The following is an 18060-nucleotide window of genomic DNA, read 5'->3' on the forward strand; positions in this document are numbered from 1 at the left end:
CTTTAGCCACAGAGCGTCCGTGTTTTGCGTGTTCCGACAAGTTCCCCGGCTGCCTCAGGAGTATGGGACCAAAGGAGAACAGCACACCTATTGTCACTACCTGAACCATATCTTCTCCATCAACCTCTCTTACCTTCCCTCCTCTCTTTAACTCTGCTGACAGGACTGTTTATGACCTCTTCTGTCATTGTAATGGCAGTGTTATGTAGCCACTATGATGCAGGTTCACATTAAGTGTTACCATAGTTTTTTTTACTAGGAAGTGATAATTAAGGATCTGACCCTTTTTTTAAAATTTTCTCCTAAAATGTCATACCCAAATCTAACTACCTGTAGCTCAGGCCCTGAAGCAAGGATATGCATATTCTTGGTACCATTTGAAAGGAAACACTTTGATATTTGTGGAAATGTGAAATTAATGTAGGAGAATATATTTTTATTTAACCCTTATTTTACCAGGTAAGTTGACTGAACACATTCTCATTTACAGCAACAACCTGGGACATAGTTACAGGGGACAGGAGAGGGGAAGAATGAGCCAATTGTAAACTGGGGATGATATAACACATTAAATCTGATAAAAGATAATACAAACAGTGGTTCAAACTGTAGAACTCAGTTCCTACATTTGAATATAAAAATGGATTTTATCAAACAAAAATATGCTACATTTTATCTCTGGGACCCTCAGGATGACAAATCAAGGCAAGATTACTGAATGTAAGTACATTATTTACCTTCAGAGGTGAATGTATCAAACCAGTTGCCATGATAAAAGTTTTTTTGTTGTTGTGCACTCTCAAACAATAGCATGGTATTATAGCTACAGTAAATTGGGGAGTGCAGTTAGATTAACAAGAATTTAAGCTTTCTAATTATATAAGACATGTCTATGTCTTGGGAAGTTTGCTGTTACTTACAACGTCATTCTAGTCACATTAGCGCATGTTAGCAACAACCATCCCGGTATAGGGACACTTATCCTATGGGATCCTTAAGAGGTTTTAATGCCTAGTAGTCACTAGGGACTACAAAATTACAGTGGTAGTCACAGGTGCATTACAAATGTAGATGCAAAATAAGAGGACAAGTGTCTCCCAAGTCCAAAATTGGAACAAATTGGTTGTTTTGGATAAATGAACCATTCTCCATATTGGAGAGATGATCATTCCTTCCATGGTGTTTTCAGAGCAAGTCCTATTGACCATAGGCATACTCGTGACTGTCCTTTCACATGTCCTCCTCTTCATGTCCATGATTTCATTATGCCTAATTCCACCGCCTCACGCCAGAATAATATTTAAGCAGTCAGTTGATTTTAATTTACTCTACCTCAGGATATCCTCCTAGGCTCTCAATCTTCTCTCTGTAAAGCGACCCATTCCCCCCCCCCCCCCCAATCAAATTGAGCTGTTTAAAGTTCTTAATCCTCTGTGACACTGTAGCTGCTCCAATCCAAAACTGCTACAGTGCCCGTTTGCCCAAATGACTCACCTTCTGAGGTCTGATTGGACTAGATGCCCAGTCCCTTAGTTTCTGTAATTCCGTGTCAACAAGTGTAGAGAGAAGAAGACAGGTTTTTGTTTGGAATGGAGCCGCACATGTTATTGCAGGAGTGTATTCTCTTCCATTAGTGAGAGGAACACCCTGTTCTACTGGGCAGTTAGTTGTCTTCTCCTCTCCTGCCCCATACTCCCAGTCATACCCTCACTTTGACTCTTTCCTTGAGGGCCAAAGCTGTAAGTCCCAGGGTAGGTCTCTGATTGTGTGTCCTTCCACTGTGAAGACAACAACCTAGATACTGTAATGTTAAGGGATAATCAAGGGGCTATGCGTTCTATGGAAAACAATGCACAACATGGATGGTGTGGCATTAACCTTCCACGGCGTTGCCTTATCTTCCAGAAAACGCATATAGTTCCCGAGTTGATTATCCCGCTTATACCAATGCTATATTTGTGACTATGAAATGTGTTCAACATCCACTGAAGTAGCTAGCATGTTTACTACATAGCTACAATAGTTGCCTTGGTAACCAAACAGACTTGCTAGTTTAGCTAACCAAACCATTAGTCCTCCTACAGTAGCTTGCTATTATGAAAATCGAATTCAACTATGCCAATGTTTTCAATTCGACTTTTGCTTTAAAAAGCAGCTCAGATATAGAACATGTAAAAATGTACTTCATTGCCGTTGAATTATACCGTGCATTATTTAAGCAAAAGGCACAAGGGGGTGTGGTATATGGCCAATATACCACAGCTAAGGGATATTCTTATGCAGGATACAACGCGGAGTGCCTGGATACAGCCCTTAGCCGTGGTATATTGGCCATATACCACAACCCCCCGAGGTGCCTCATTGCTATTATAAACTGGTTACAAAGGTAATTAGAGCAGTAAAAATAAATGTTTTGTCATACGCATGGTATATCAGCCAATCAGCATTCAGGGCTTGAACCACCCAGTTTATAATGAATTATATTTTGTAGCAAGCTGAATTATCTAACGTCATTGGCAGATATTTTTCTTATTTTTTACCTAAAAAAGGCTTAGTACAAGTAATTTATCTTCTTTCAAGATATTTTTTCAAGATAATTTACCTTATTACGACGATTAAATTACTTGTATTAAGCCTTTTTTAGGTTACAAATAAGAAGGGAAAATGATGTGATATTTTTGGGGGTACGGAAAAAAACTAGGAATTATGACTCAATGTAAGATATTTAGGCTTGCTTAGAATGAACTTTTTGCAGTGCAGTTCTACAGTTTCCTAGGGCAAGGGTGTTTCGCTGCCAGAGGATTTTGACCTGGTTTGGTGGAAATGCATAGCACCATGTGTCAGCTTTGTAACTGTAGCTATTTTGTGCCGGGACCATGATCTCCCACCTTTCCCCTTTCTATTTTTCAGGCTGGTCTAGTTTGGTTGGTTTACTTGGAATTGAAATAATGTGATGTACGTTCTTTCGACGCTCACATGGGGACAAAGAACAGAAGCGCTGGAGAGACACCACAGTCCTTTATGATGGGTTGTCAACCCATTTGGCAATCACTCTCTGAGTCACATAGATGGGAGTGTAGAAGTAATAGGGAAGCCCCTTCCTTCATCTTGATTTGATCTCCAGCAGACTGAATTAAATGAGTTTGGATTATAGTAATTCAACATCAGATCAGTTATTTCATTATAGAAAATATTTTCCAAACCTTACATCCCACTCTTCATGATTTACCATTGAGCAGCTGTGTTGTGGTGTTGTCATGAATATGCAGAAGCATTATGCAGTTAACACACAATCTTGTCATTTACAGCAGCTAGAGTTTGTATGGTTGGTCTGGGAGAGGTTTTATTTTATTTTTTTATTCTGTGTGCTAAATACCAATGACCATATAGGCCTGTAACTTTTAACCCAACCCCTCTGAATCAGAGAGGTGCGGAGGGCTGCCTTAATCAACATCCATGTCTTCGTTAGCCGACACCAATGGTGACAGCTAGTCTTACTGGGGTCAGCTCTTGGAGCTGAAAGATGATTGGCTGAATGAAAAATACTTCCTGTGTTGTCACATTCTAGCCTAACTCTAGGCTCAACTGTAGGGCCAACTTAGATAGTCAGTAATAGTTACGTAGGAATGTAATTTGTGGCTAAGTTGTACATTAGTGTAGTTTAAGGCTCTTGTTAATTTGATTTGACCTGTTTAAGTGAATTTGTTTACTGGCTCAGAAGTCTAGTTTGTTTCACCACGTAACTTGAGTTTTGTCCATCGCTACAGATGAATGTATGGGTCTTCTATGAAGAGAAAGCTGCGATAGCTACTGGAATAGGTTAATCAGATCGTCCTGAGATAGGACTACCTGTACTTTGACTGTAGTGGATCACAGACAGTAAAACAGTGGTCCTGTTATTTGTTAGAGAATCTACAAGAGACATCTCTATTCCGGGAAACCGGCTGTTCACATAGTTCATCTGGACCAAGTCTGGACTAATCATTCTAGTTTATCCTCCTTTCTAATAACCTCTCCCTTGTCTTCCTCTCCATTCTGCTCATCAATAACTGTCAGCCCAACACACAACCTGATCCATAGCATCTCAACAGAGTTCTAATGACACATGCATGACTCCCAAATAGGGTTGCAAAATTCCGGGAACTTTCAATAAATTCCCTGGTTTTCCAGAAATCCTGGTTGGAGGATTCAGGATTTCCTACAGTTTCCCTCCTGATTACGGGAATCATCCAACTGGGATTTCGGGAATATTGGGGAATCTATTGAAAGTTCCCAGAATTTTGCAAGCCTACTCCCAATCAATAGTGCTTTGGTCGCTTGAATTGGTCAAGTCAGCTGGCTGTCCCTATTGGCCACTTTGCAAATCGGCTATGGTCGTTGTCCAATCAACTCCTTTTTTCTCTCTCTGAGCCCCGCCCCGTCTGACCTTAGTTTCCCTGTAAATTTGATTTAGTTTTGTTTTTTTTCTTAATCTCCTGTAAAAATTACGTTAAAATGTTATTGGCTCTTATGCGTCACTGCTGGTTAAGTTATTAGAAATCCATCTCTCTGAGCTGGAAAAATACACTACAGTGAAGACCAGAGGCTGCTCTGCTCAGGGCTGTCTTATAGACTCCTTTTAGTGTTTGTAAATCGCTGTTAAACTTTTGAATATTTCCTGTTATTTTCAATAATTTTATGAATAAAATGTATGTAAACTCATGAATCGAAGACTCAATTGGGAACTGAATTCAAATTGAATCAACTCAAAAGGAAAGCAAATCATTTTACCTGCTTTCACAAGTGGTTGATCAATGCAATGCACAGATGACTAACTTGCTCATTCTCTTCCTCCTCACTCTCTCTCCCCCTCCCTCTCCCCCTCAGATGAGTACTATGCCAGGCCTGCCCACGCGACCCTGTTTCTATGACATTGACCTCGACCCAGTTACCGAGGAGATCACTGGGCTCTTCTGAGCATGCTTCAGAACAATCACACAGGTAAAATAGTATTCCATTCAAACCATTATGACCCAGTTTTTATTTCCATATTATATATAGCTGAAAATGCTGGTCATATTCATTTTTGACATCTAAATCGATCACACATTTTGGACAAGTTACAGATATAGATTTTTCTGTATACCACACACATCTTATTCCGCTGAATTTAAGTAACGTTATTTTTGGCATTTAGATTTTACCCAATGGTGCCTAAAACACTTTTACTGAAATGAGAGGCTGAGAGGTGTAGCTGTTGCCAAGGTTAAGGGAGCCTGTGGCTGTCGCAACAATGTCTTTACAGTTCCAGTAAGCCAGATGGAGAAATTATTATCTTAGCTACATATGAATCAGTCTGTGTATCTGTGTTGTTTCCACTGCCACAGTAAGCAGCAGTCTCGTTATATCCCGTCAGGCAGCCGACAACACTGCTACATTTTTCCTGTAAATTCAGTCAGTAGTGAACCAGTTTGTTAATGCTTATGTAGTCTATCTGCCACATACCATGTAGGGTAGGAACGTGATGTCTGTGAAACTGAATTCATGTGTTGTTGTAGAGCACTCATACAAGAAAGGTGCCGTGTAGGGTAGGAACCTGATGTTTACATAACTGAATTCATGTGTAGCACTCATACAAGGAAGGTGTCTGAGTAGTGTGTGCATGTACTCCCTGTGCCTCATTGTCCTTCCTCTGAGTGGCTCACTTGGCCTAGACGGTGTTAAATATTGCCTCAGCGTCAATACACAGTACTCCTCTGGATATTTTCACTCAGTGTTATTCCCTATTCACTCAGCACCAAGGCTATGGCCCTAGATTTAGAGATGCACTCAGTCAGTCACTCAGTCACTCTCTTCTCCAACGTTCTGATTTTCTCTCCTCAGGCTCTGTGAAAGTCCCTCCTGCCCTGTAGGGAGCATGGCGAGGACCGGAGGAAGAGCCCTACACCCTCCATGGAAGATGCTTAACCCTTCTAATGGCACTTCCTACCTACAGGGTTCCACAACGCCACTGCAAAGGCTGGGGTCACTCTTTTGCACATCAACGATATTAAACCAAATAAGGCCTAAGGCCTAACCATGTTGTAGTTCTGTTAACTGTAACCCCTTATAAATGAGGTAAAAGATTTTGTTACTTTTTACATTTGTTTAATGAGATGAACTACCATAATATCTCATGTCGTGGTGCTGGTTTTATTGTTTTCATTTTTCTTAATGTGACTTAATATGCTTTTATTTAGTGTAATGCAGTACATGTGCTCATGTATTTATGCACTAAATTCATGTTGTACGCACAAGTTGTTTTAAATGTGGTTATCTAGCCTCGTCTAACATTTCTTAATCCACTACATTCTGCTAAATGCCATTAGGGTGGCTGTTACAGTTTGGTTACTAGCTGTGTGCTGATGCTCTACTTCTACTTAACGCTGTTTAATTAGATGGATTATGGAAAACCATGGTTTTCTACCGTATAACAACTGTGCCTTTTTAAAATAAACAATTGTATTTACTCTACAGTTCTGTTGTCTTATTTTAGTTTTTGTCTTGTTGTTCACACCCAGCAGGTGAGCAGAGACCAGTCCATCTGTTGTTTGGACACAGACTTCTTCCTGTTATCACAGAGCTCTCTAAGGAGAGCCTCCAAAACAGGCACAATGGCTATTTTTGGTTTGGGTGAAAAATGTACATATGCAGAACAGTTGAATACACTCACTCAATCACGAGCACAGTCAAGTATACTCATATACTCACTAATGGATGCACATGAACCTAGACATGTGCAAACAATCAAGCACAACAATGCCAGAATACATAACAACAAATGTACTCACATATTTAGTTTAGCCCTCGATGGTCCTGAAATCCAGGCCTCAGAGCCGGCCCCCTCACAGCACCCTAGAATGTCAGCTCCGTCTGTCATGATCTGATGTTTGTTGCTACGTGGTGCCTGTGTACATGTGTGCTTGTGTCGTAGCTTGCATTCCACACCTGCTAGGTCTGTTATTGCCTCTGTTCTCTGGGGTCTCTCTAAGTACAGTGTGTGTGTTCCATTGTCAGAGGGAAAGGAATGCACTCATTCATACTGAGCGGGCTGTAATTGTGTGTGTGTGTGTGTGTGTGTGCATAAGTACATGTACTGCTGGACTTAACCTCTTTGTTTTGGGGTGATGACAGATTAAAGAGCTTTAAATCATACTCCATCTCTGTCATAGGAATAAATTGCACTGGCTAGTCTGAGTCTTGTCAAATTGGGTTTGTTTATGCATAGTGTTAATCCTGAATCAGTCCAATTTGACTGCGATAACTTGTAATTTATGTGATCAAATAAAACAACTTCTCCTGAGTTACATACAGGTAGATACTGCGCTATGACTGAGTATTCAGTGTTTAATTTCAGTACCAAGGACAGGTCCTGCATATTTCTTAGTGTAACCTTAAGGATCAGTACTACTTACAGGTGTGTGTGGATCAAGAAGCTCAAGTATTTGACATACTGTATGTAGCCTATTTGACCCATGTTTGGTTTACATAGGTTTGTCCTGGTTTTCCACTGCCCTTACGGCCTAATGACAGGATCACCTGGGCCAATTAGGGTGTGTTTTGCCCCATGAAGTTGTATACGTGGCATCTCTGCTGTACCCATCCCATAAGGCAGGCTACGTTCCTTAGCTAGCTCTAACCGGCTCAGTCAGAAACAGGCTAGAGTCACCACCACTCTCACACCCACCAGTGTAAAAAGGTTCACTCTAAAAAGTAATTACAAGTTCACTACATTCTTCCCCACAACACATTCTAGCTACCCCCTCTACCTCCCCTGGCCAAACGCACTCACCCCCATCTTCTCTGTCTTAACGAACATACCCCCCTTCTGTTCTCCCAGCCCACTTTCCGCCTCTCGTCCCCCTGTCTTAGTTCACTGACCCCCTCTCTCCTCCCATGCTTCTGTCCACTCAGTCCCTCGCTCTCCCTTGTCCTAACCATGTCGCCCCTTTCTCCCCCCTGTCCAATCCCATTCACCTCTATCATCCCCTGTTGATACCCACTCACCCTCTGTACCTTCCCCTGTCCTGGCCCCTTCACCCCCCTCCTGTGACAGGGTAGCAGGGTGCTGAGTGCTAGTCAGCAGGGTGAGGCTGAACACACATGCCTATTGTTCATTGCCAAGTAAGTCATTTTTTATTACGATAGACGAGATGTCTTTGGAGAGGAGCCCAGTATTGATGCCTGTTGTCTTGGCTGTATGCGCGTAAGTGTGTGTGTGCGCTTGTGTGAGATGCCCTTCTTAGCGCAACAGCCAGCGGTTGGTTGGTTGGTGTCTCATTTGCCTTGACCTCGACATCTCCGGTAAAGGCTTTCACTTTAACGACATTCCCCCTCCTCCCCCACCGTCACCCATCCTCCCCCACCCTCAACCCTCCCCCACCCTCAACCCTCCCCCCCACCCTCATGCCTCCCCCATATTTTCGATGACATCAGAAGTTCCTCCTGTGGGCATGGTGAAGGTCGTCCAATGACAGAGCCCTTTAACAACACAGCCATCCTGTGGCCAGGGACCAAGACCCTCATCATCAGTCCAGTGTAAATACTGTATTCCTTCCAAGGATGTGTTCTCTGGAGAGCAACCACACAGTTTCTGTTAGCCAGATGTGGACTTATTTTCTCACTGAAAGGATTCTGAATGTTGTCTTGTTGAATTTGTATTTTTTTCTTTATTCGACAGTCAATTTTGGCTCATCTCTGCGTGGTACAGTTGTGTGTGTCTGTGTGTGTGAAGATCAGCTCATGTATGGTTAATAAGGCAAGCATCAGGTGAGAAAATGGACATACACTACATGACCAAAAGTATGTGGACATCGGCTCGTCAAACATCATGTGCATTAATATGGAGTTGGTCCCCCCTTTGCTGCTAGAAAAGTCTCCACTCTTCTGGTAAGGCTTTCCACTAGATGTTGGAACATTGCTGCGGGGACTTGATTCCATTCAGCCATAAAATCATTATTGAGGTCGGGGCACTGATGTTGGGCGATGAGGTCTGGCTCGCATTCCAATTCTTCCCGAAGGTGTTTGATGGGGTTGAGGTCAGGGCTCTGTGCAGGCCATTCAAGTTCATACCAATCTCAACAATCTGTTTCTGTATGGACCTCATTTTGTGCACGGGGGCATTATCATGCTGAAACAGGAAAGGGCTTTCCCCAAACTGTTGCCACAAAGTTGGAAGCACAGAATCATCTAGAATGTCATTGTATGCTGTAGAGTTAAGATTTCCTTTTACTGGAACTAAGGGGCCTAGCCTTAACCATGAAAAACAGCCCCAGACCATTATTCCTCCTCCACCAAACTTTACAGTTGGCACTATGCATTGAGGCAGGTAGTGTTCTCCTGGCATCTGCCAAATCCAGATTTGTCCGTCGGACTGGCAAATGGTGAAGCGTGATTCATCACTCCAGAGATCGCATTTCCACTGCTCCAGAGTCCAATGGCGGGGAACTTTACATCACTCCGGCCAAAGCTTGGAATTGTGCATGGTGATCTTAGGTTTGTGTGCGACTCCTCAGCCATGGAAACCCATTTCATGAAGCTCCCGACGAACAGTTCTTGTGCTGATGTTGCTTCCAGAGGCTGTTTGGAACTCGGTAGTGTGTTGCAACCGATGACGGTGCCACGTTGAAAGTCACTGAGCTCTTCAGTAAGGCCATTCTGCTGCCAATGTTTGTCTATGGAGATTGCATGGCTGTGTGCTCGATTTTGTACACCTGTCAGCAATGAGTGTGGCTGAAATAGCCAAATCCACTCACTCTTGTGTATATAGTGTACTTATCTCTGTTCAGTCACATACATTGGGCAGAGTCTAGAGAGGGAGAGAAATAATCTTACAAAGTGTTATGGAATCCCAAGGTCGAGGTTAGTTCCCTCTCATTATGGGGCTAAATAAAGTATAGGACAACAGGTTTATCATCCTCTACAGCCAGCCTTCACTCCTCACACAATCAACACTGCCTGTTACATACCATCTACAGGAGTACACACCAATATGGCACATCAGGGCCTGTATTCATAGTGTCTCAGAGTTGAACTGCTGATCCGGGATCAGGTTTCCCCTGTTCATATAATCTTATTCATTAGGATCAAAAAGGCTAAACAGATCCTAGATCATAACTCCTTTTCTGATAGACTTTAAGAATAAAGACCCACGACTGTACTTTCCTCTATGTATCTCTCATATTTCCCTCTCTGTCTAGCTTCCCTTCCTCAATGATTCTCTTATTGTCTTACCAAAGAAGAAAATACACAGTTAAAGATGTAAAATAAACTATCATTCAGAAATGTAACGCTCAGAGTACTATCAGTTTCAATATCTCTCACTCTCAGTCCATCTGTCTTTCCATCTCCTCTGTTCCCCCTGTAATAACGTACTGATATCTTGCATGGGCTGGAATAACATCAGGAGAACCTGTAGACTGTCTGTCCATGGCTGTTAGCGGTTAGCTAACACACACACACACACGGCTGATCATCGAGAGAAACGCAAGCCCTGTGTTTTACTGCTTCACAGCGTTACCACAGCCAGCGTACGTTAACACAGCCATTACTCAAAACCCCTAAGAGAAGATCATTAAGATCACTTTATTGGTCAATTACACACAAGTTCCAACTGAAATTTGATCTCCGCTTTTAACCCAACCCCTCCGAAAGAGTGTGCAGCAGGGGAGACGGAAGAGCTGAAATACAGAGAGTGAGCTCCAAAAGTATTAGGTCAGTGACACATTTTTTGTTGTTTTGGGTCTGTACTTGAGCGCTTTGGATTTGAAATGATACAATGACTATGAGGTTAAAGCACAGACTGACCCTGTTATTGTAATGGTGAGAGGTAAGCATTTTTGAAGGGGATTATGATATTTGTAACTTTCTCACTCATCATTATTCACAATTCATTCAGGATTATCTGTAATCATGGTAGCATCCACATTAATGTAGAAGTGTTCAGAAACATATTAGATTCTTATTTACAATAAAAGTGACTCCAAAATGACACCATACATTATTTACCATTCATTTCTATTGGGCAGAAAATAATCTGAAACAACCAAAACAAAAAGCAAATGGATCCAACAAATTTGTAGTCACAAGCTTGATGTAGTCATTGCTTGCTATGAATATGGGACCAAATACGTAACTTTTTGTCACTTTAATACACTTACTTTTGGTCCCCTAAAATGGGGGGACTATGTACAAAAAGGGCTGTAATTTCTATACGGTTCATCCGATATGGATGAAAATACCCTAAAATTAAAGCTGACAGTCTTCACTTTAACCTCATTGTCATTGTATAATTTCAAATCCAAAGTGCTGGAGTACAGAGCCAAAACAACAACAAAATGTGCCACTGTCCCAATACTTTTGGAACTCACTGTATGACTGAGGATGATGATGATGATACATGTATTTGGGATTATGTGAGAGTTTTTGGGATATGTGAATGTAGTTTTTATTTGTTTACCAGAGAGTCATTCTGAGACCAAGGTCTCTTTTACTGAAGAGCCTTGAATTACAGAAAATAACAAAAATATACACATAAAATACAAAACACGAAATGCAAGCAGAAACAGAGCAAGTTCATAAAAAACAAACACATTCATCATCAATAAGGTCCTCAATCAGGAGTCTGAATTGTCCTAGGCACCAAAACATCCAATTTAAGAGTTTTTAAGATTGTTCCACAAATACAGTACAAGTTGAGTTAGATGAAAGGACAACTAAACCGATAAGAGGAGTATAGAGGTGGGTGAGTGGGGAATTTTTGTTTTCTACAATGAGTTCATGCCTGTTTGATTGTTGGAGTTTGTTTTCTTCTCTGACTGTGCTCTGTGTGTCTAATAGACAGACCCCATGCTTTTACCAAGGCCCAACTGGCAGAATAGAATAGCACTGACTACAGTGTTCGAAGTATTAAAACAGATGGTACCGGATCTCACTGTTATGCTGTATAGTAAAGCTCACATCCAAAAACAAAATGTTTAAAACTTACTAAGATCAGGGATGTTTCTCAAAGTAGGAAAAGTACAGCAATATTTATTATTTTTGTTCACATTATCTTGGCTGCCTCAACTACATCATCCTCTAGCCAGCTCAGTTCCTATACCCCTTATCACCAGGATGCTTTCCAACTCGACACACAGTACCTCCAGATCCAGCAGAAAGTCTGTTCTGGACCTCCACATCCAGTTCATCACAGCCTTGTGTAATGGTACTACTCCTTCTACTGAGGAGTTCCTGTTTATCAAACACCCAGTACATTTCAGCACAACTGTCCTCACGGACCTGAACCAACTGTACTGTACAAGGCTTGGGTTTTGTGTTTGTGTTTGCATTCTCACGGGAGGCTGCCACATGCAAATTTTAAAGCAAAGCAGCTGGTAGGTGACCTCGTGAGCTAGAAGAGAGGGAGAAAGGCAGGGAAGAGAGAGGCACAGTAGAGAGAGGCAGAGAAGAGAGGCTGAGGCAGAGGAGAGGCAGACTAAAAGAGTTTAAGGAAGAGACGGACAGACGGGGAAGAGAGAGGCAGAGGAGAGGCAGGCTAAAAGAGGCTGAGGAGAGGCAGGTAGACAGAGAAAGAGGGAGCGGAGAGCTGGAGAAAGGCAGGGGAAGAGAGATAGACAGAGGAGAAAGAGAAAAAAGAAGAGGGGGAGAGAGAGACAGGTGAGAAAAGGAGAGAAAGAGGCATAGGGTGAGAGAGAGGCATGAGAGCGACAGAGGCTGAGGCAGGAGAGCGAGACTTTAAGGGGCTACAGTAGGTCATGAAAACTATACAGAGCATATTATTTCATCTCATACATTATAAAAAACAAAAAACTCTGTTTTAAGTGAGAAGTAGGCATTGGTCTGAAGCCAAAAATGAAAAGAAATTCAAATGAGCACCATGATGTCAAATCCACCCATGCTCTACCAAGGTTTTCCAGCACACAGCTTTGACCTACTACAGGAACTATGTTGGTATTGTACTTCAAACTATATGTAGGCAGGTTGCTTAGGATTCAAGCCTTCTCAAACGGCTTAATTCATGCTTTTAAAGGCTTCACTGTCTGTCTGTGGTCTCCACGTCAGGATTCAGTCAGGGATCTGATGGCTAAATGAACAGGTCAGGCCTCCTCATGGCTATACCAGAGGGACCTATTGTAGCTTCTGTTCTGACTGACTGATTTTCCATGCTCATACAATGGGTAATTCAACAAGTTGGTTGACAGACATTTGATTCCTGTCAGACATTTGACTCTCATAAATTAGATGGGGTACATACAGTGCCTTTGGAAAGTATTCAGACCCCTTGACCTTTCCACATTTTGTTACGTTACAGCCTTATTCTAAAATTTATTAAATCGTTTTTTTCCTTATCAATCTACACACAATACCTCATAATGACAAAGCAAAAACTGTTTTTTAGATATTTTTGCTAATTTATTCAAATTAAAAAATGTATTATCACATTTACATAAGTATTCAGACCCTTTACTCAGTACTTTGTTGAAGCACCTTTGGCAGCGATTACAGCCTCGAGTCTTCTTGGGTAAGACCCTACAAGCTTGGCACACCTGTATTTAGAGAGTTTCTCCCATTCTTCTCTGTAGATCCTCTCAAGCTCTGTCAGGTTGGATGGGGAGCGTTGCTGCACAGCTATTTTCAGGTTTCTCCAGAGATGTTCGATCGGGTTCAAATCCAGGCTCTGGCTGGGCCCCTCAAGGACATCTCCTGCGTTGTCTTTGCTGTATGCTTAGGGTCGTTGTCCTGTTGGAAGGTGAACCTTTTGCCCAAGTCTGAGGTCCTGAGCACTCATCAAAGATCTTTCTGTACTTTGCTCCCTCATCTTTGCCTTGATTCTGACTAATCTCTCAGTCCCTGCCGCTGAAAAACATCCCACAGCATGATGCTGCCACACCCGTGCTTCACCGTAGGGATGGTGGCAGGTGTTTTCTCTAGACGTGACGCTTGGCATTCAGGGCGAAGAGTTCAATCTCGGTTTCATCAGACCAGAGAATCTTGTTTCTCATGGTCTGAGAGTCTTTAGGTGCCTTTTGGCAAACTCCAAGCGGGCTGTCATGTGCCTTTTACTGAGGAGTGGCTTCCGTCTGGCCACTCTACCATAAAGGCCTGATTGGTGGTGCTGCAGAGATGGTTGTCCTTCTGGAAGGTTTTCCCATCTCCACAGAGGAACTCTAGAGCTCTGTCCGAGTGACCATCGGGTTCTTGGTCACCTCACTGACCAAGGTCCTTCTCCCCTGATTGCTCAGTTTGTCCGGGCTGCCAGCTCTAGGAAGAGTCTTAGTGGTTCAAAACTACTTCCATTTAAGAATTATGGAGGCCACTGTGTTCTTGGAGACCTTCAATGCTGCAGAAAAGTTATGGTCACTTAGAAAAAAATATCAACTACTGGGACCAAGACTTAATAATAAATTATGTTGGCACAAGATGGAGGGAAAGTTGGAGCAGAACTAACAAAATTACAGTTAATGAAAATGTATGCTTAATCCATTATAACCTTAAGTATAGAATTTATTAGACAAGAGGCCAAATTCACGAATTCTACAGTACAAAGGCAGTCATGTCTGAAGTGTGAAACTCATAATGACTCAATGATCCATGCTTTCTGGGAACGCTATACAGTCCGGAAGTTGTGGGCGGAGCTAGAAAGTTGGCTGTCAGAAGTATTACAATGTAAAAGTACTTTTAATCAGTCCGTCTGCATATTTCAAGACATGGCATATGGGGAGGTAGTTACATACCCAATGGACTGAACAATCTTCCCATCACTCATCTTGAAAAAAATGTATACTAAAAACGTAGAAATCAATCAGTTCACCATCATTAACACAGTGAAAATATCGAATGATTTATTTTACAATATTGAAATAGCATGGGCTGCCAAGAATATCAAATTGATACAATTTTAGGTCAAGTGTCAAACAATGCAGGCACTTAGGGATAGGGATGTGAGTATAACTGTCCAGGCAGATTAGATGTTATTGTTTGTGTGTGTCTGTAAATTGTTGTTTGTAAGTATACGTTTGTACATGGAGTGTGGGAAAAAAACAAGATATTTTTTGGGGGGGAAAAATATGACAAAAAAAAAGAAGTGTGTGTGTGTGTGTGTGTGTGTGTGTGTGTGTGTGTGTGTGAGTGAGTTTATGCAAAACATATTAACAGTAACTGTGTGTTGTGCGTTGTGACTGTGCCAAATTAAGCCTGTTAATGATATATTTCCACATACAGATATGTTGTGAGAGAGCAAGAGAGAAACTTCTCACAGCCCGGACACTGGTCCTCCATTTCCCTGATGTCTGTCAGCATCAGACAATGTTCCACACTAAGATGTATTTATCCCTGTGTAGACCTACACGCTGAAGTCTAACATTATTGAATAACTCCTCTGACCTAGCCTATGTTCTGTTTATTCATTCATTTCAAAGTTGGACTAATTTAATTTTGTGGAGGATGAGGTCGGTGTATGGGCTATGCTGCATAATGTGACTGCTCTTCCCCTCTCTCATCAGGTTTCTGCCTCGTTCCCAATCCCATCTGATGCTGCAAGGCGTGCCGTGGCGCACTGGCCTGGTCCATGTGATAGGGGAGGAGGGGGCCCTAAAACAGTTCGCTGACGCTCTCGTTTCATCACTTAATAGCTCGACTATCCCGGAGCGGTCCTTAGGACGCATTTTTGGCGCGTGGATACATACTTGGTGTCGCTTACTACCTTTTGAAGTTTTATCGCGTTTGCGGTGGTTTCGGAGCGAGCACGAGCCAAATCAACCAAAGAGGAGAAAGAAGTGCGGTTTTCGCCATGGGAGCACAGACCTCAGCGCAACCAGACGAAAAGAGCCAAGAGGATGCGTCAGCCGAGGAGCTGAGCGCGGAGGTGAACGCGATTTCGGAGGGGGATAGCGTTGTCGACGCCAAGGTAAAAGTATACATACCCTAGTACAGGCCACTTTACAGCTGACAATGTCATTACCCGCAAGCTTGCCACAGAGAATACCAGGCGCATACCCTCTTGGGCAGTTCCAACGAGTTTGTTTTGATAGATTAACAAAATATAAATATTGGGCATCAATGTCGAACATTTTGTTAGAAATCATAAACGATCGCTGGTGGGATGCGCGGCAGTTTCGCTGAGTAATGCAATGTGCCTGTGCCCGCAGCAGTGAGCCTGTCTGTCTGTGGCTGGTAGCAGCAGCACCCCCGAAAATTGTCTGCCGTGGTCACGATTTACTGCTCAATACCTGGTCTCACGACATCAACAGTCCCTGAGAGCCTTTCAATATAGCAGCATGGATTTTCTGCCTGTGATGTAGAATGATGACAATAATAATAAAGTAGATATTTAGTAAACATTTGTAATCATATTCATAATCATGATAATAACAAACATGCAATCATAATACAGGCTTCAATATTTTGTTAAATTATGTCATGCAGAATATTATGGCACCCCCTCATGTTGATTGACAGCTGCTTGTCTTATCTTGGTCTCCAGGTTTATACATCTAGACAGTTTCCCACACTTTTTGAAAAATATTCTAAGATACCCTAGACCAAATTTTGGCCACTAATTACCTTTTGTCTTTTTGTGTCACCTTGTCACATGATAATGCCATGTTGTTGATTACAATGTGCTTGACCTAGCTGCTCATAAATTGCTAATTAATTGAGAAATTTGCTGGTCCCATGTTAGTATGTAGGGTGCATAATTGCCACATCTATGTTATATTGCAAACAATTAACCATGGATCATGTTGACAACAACAAGGTCCATATGACGCTGATTCTGCTGTGGTGGACAGTGCAGCGCTCCAGACTTAGCAGTGGGAAGGCATGTGTCTCTATTTGCACTGTATGAAAAGAAAATAACAAGACCACCGCAAATGTTCAAGTGGGCGCCTGGCTGGTTTTGACTTGAGATCCTTGAAACCATTGCACGGTCACACACACACACACACAGACACACACACACACACACACACACACACGCACACACACACACAATTTGTTCTAGAAGCCAGGCCGGGCACTGTGTGTGTCCAACGATCTGCTGCTGAGAGCTGCTGATAGGCATGAGGGATGTTTTTTCTACTGTAAGATGAGATGAGTTATGGATCTATTGGCGCGTGGATATTTGTAAGTCGCTCTGGATAAGAGCGTCTGCTAAATGACGTAAATGTAAAATGTATTGCTGCTGTGTTAATGCTTCTGTTGGCTATGTGTGAATAATACAACTTTGGGATGACTTCTGCTAATTGCTTGGCACATTTGGCCACCTGCTGTTTTTGAGGCACCATTAAAACATATTGAATTTATTGACCTTTCTATGGGTAGAAGGTCAAAGGTCAGTTTTTAGTTTATCTTTATTCTGTTGTATTTGAAAGGTCAACAGCTATATCAAAGAAGATTGAAATATTACCCTTCACTGCTGAACAGCAAATCCATAGCAAATGTCACACTTTCAAACATACATTTTCACCCAAATGTGTTGGAGAATTGGATACAGGAGCCAGCTTTAGTTTCACGTTTTAATGTCACGAGCACAAGTACAGTGAAATGCCTTTCTTATGCAGTGATGATGAAGGCAATGATTTTCATGGTTTCCCCATCTAAAATGTTTCCCATCTAATGTCACCGTCTGATTGGTTTAATGCCCACCTAAGGAACTGGAGAGCACTCTAAACTTGATTAGATCAGGAAGAGATCATCTTCTCACTGAAGTAGCTATGACTTGAATCAACACCTGTTAGTTTTCAGACTGAAGTGAAGTTCATCAAAGGCTTGAATGTGTCAGACCTTCAGACTGACAGTTATACAGCCCTTTAGTGACTAAACATTGACTGCATGTTTTGTGGCAGACTATATCACCTGGCCAAGGGCCTTCTATCTCAGGGCCATCATGGTCGGGATCCAGACAGCTTTTGAAGTTTGCTGTTGGCTTTAAGCCTGTCTTATGATGTGGGGTTTGGCTTCTTTCATTTGTCATATAATCCAGGTTTACCTGTATCCCAGAGATTCCATCTGACTGAGTAGTGCCTCATGGTCTGTTATTAT

The 18060-nt window shown here is 42.2% G+C and overlaps 2 protein-coding genes across 3 annotated transcripts in view; both read left to right on the plus strand.

Annotated features, from left to right (window-relative positions):
- mthfd1l (methylenetetrahydrofolate dehydrogenase (NADP+ dependent) 1 like) overlaps window positions 1–6494 on the plus strand; it is an 82428-nt gene extending 75934 nt beyond the window's left edge. For both annotated transcript variants that reach the window (XM_029742895.1, XM_029742814.1), the window contains exons 26-27: window positions 4867–4980; window positions 5863–6494. In XM_029742895.1, coding sequence (XP_029598755.1) covers window positions 4867–4956 — 90 coding nt within the window. In that variant the 3' untranslated portion in view covers window positions 4957–4980; window positions 5863–6494. The remainder of the gene's footprint in view (window positions 1–4866; window positions 4981–5862) is intronic.
- Window positions 6495–15589: 9095 nt separating this feature from the next.
- Window positions 15590–18060, plus strand: part of akap12b (A kinase (PRKA) anchor protein 12b) — a 62565-nt gene continuing 60094 nt past the window's right edge. Inside the window, exon 1 of the mRNA XM_029743241.1 lies at window positions 15590–15925. Within this exon, the coding sequence (XP_029599101.1) occupies window positions 15809–15925 (117 nt within the window). The 5' untranslated portion in view covers window positions 15590–15808. The remainder of the gene's footprint in view (window positions 15926–18060) is intronic.

Source organism: Salmo trutta, chromosome 1, assembly GCF_901001165.1.
Source record: "Salmo trutta chromosome 1, fSalTru1.1, whole genome shotgun sequence".
Lineage (NCBI taxonomy): Eukaryota > Metazoa > Chordata > Actinopteri > Salmoniformes > Salmonidae > Salmo > Salmo trutta.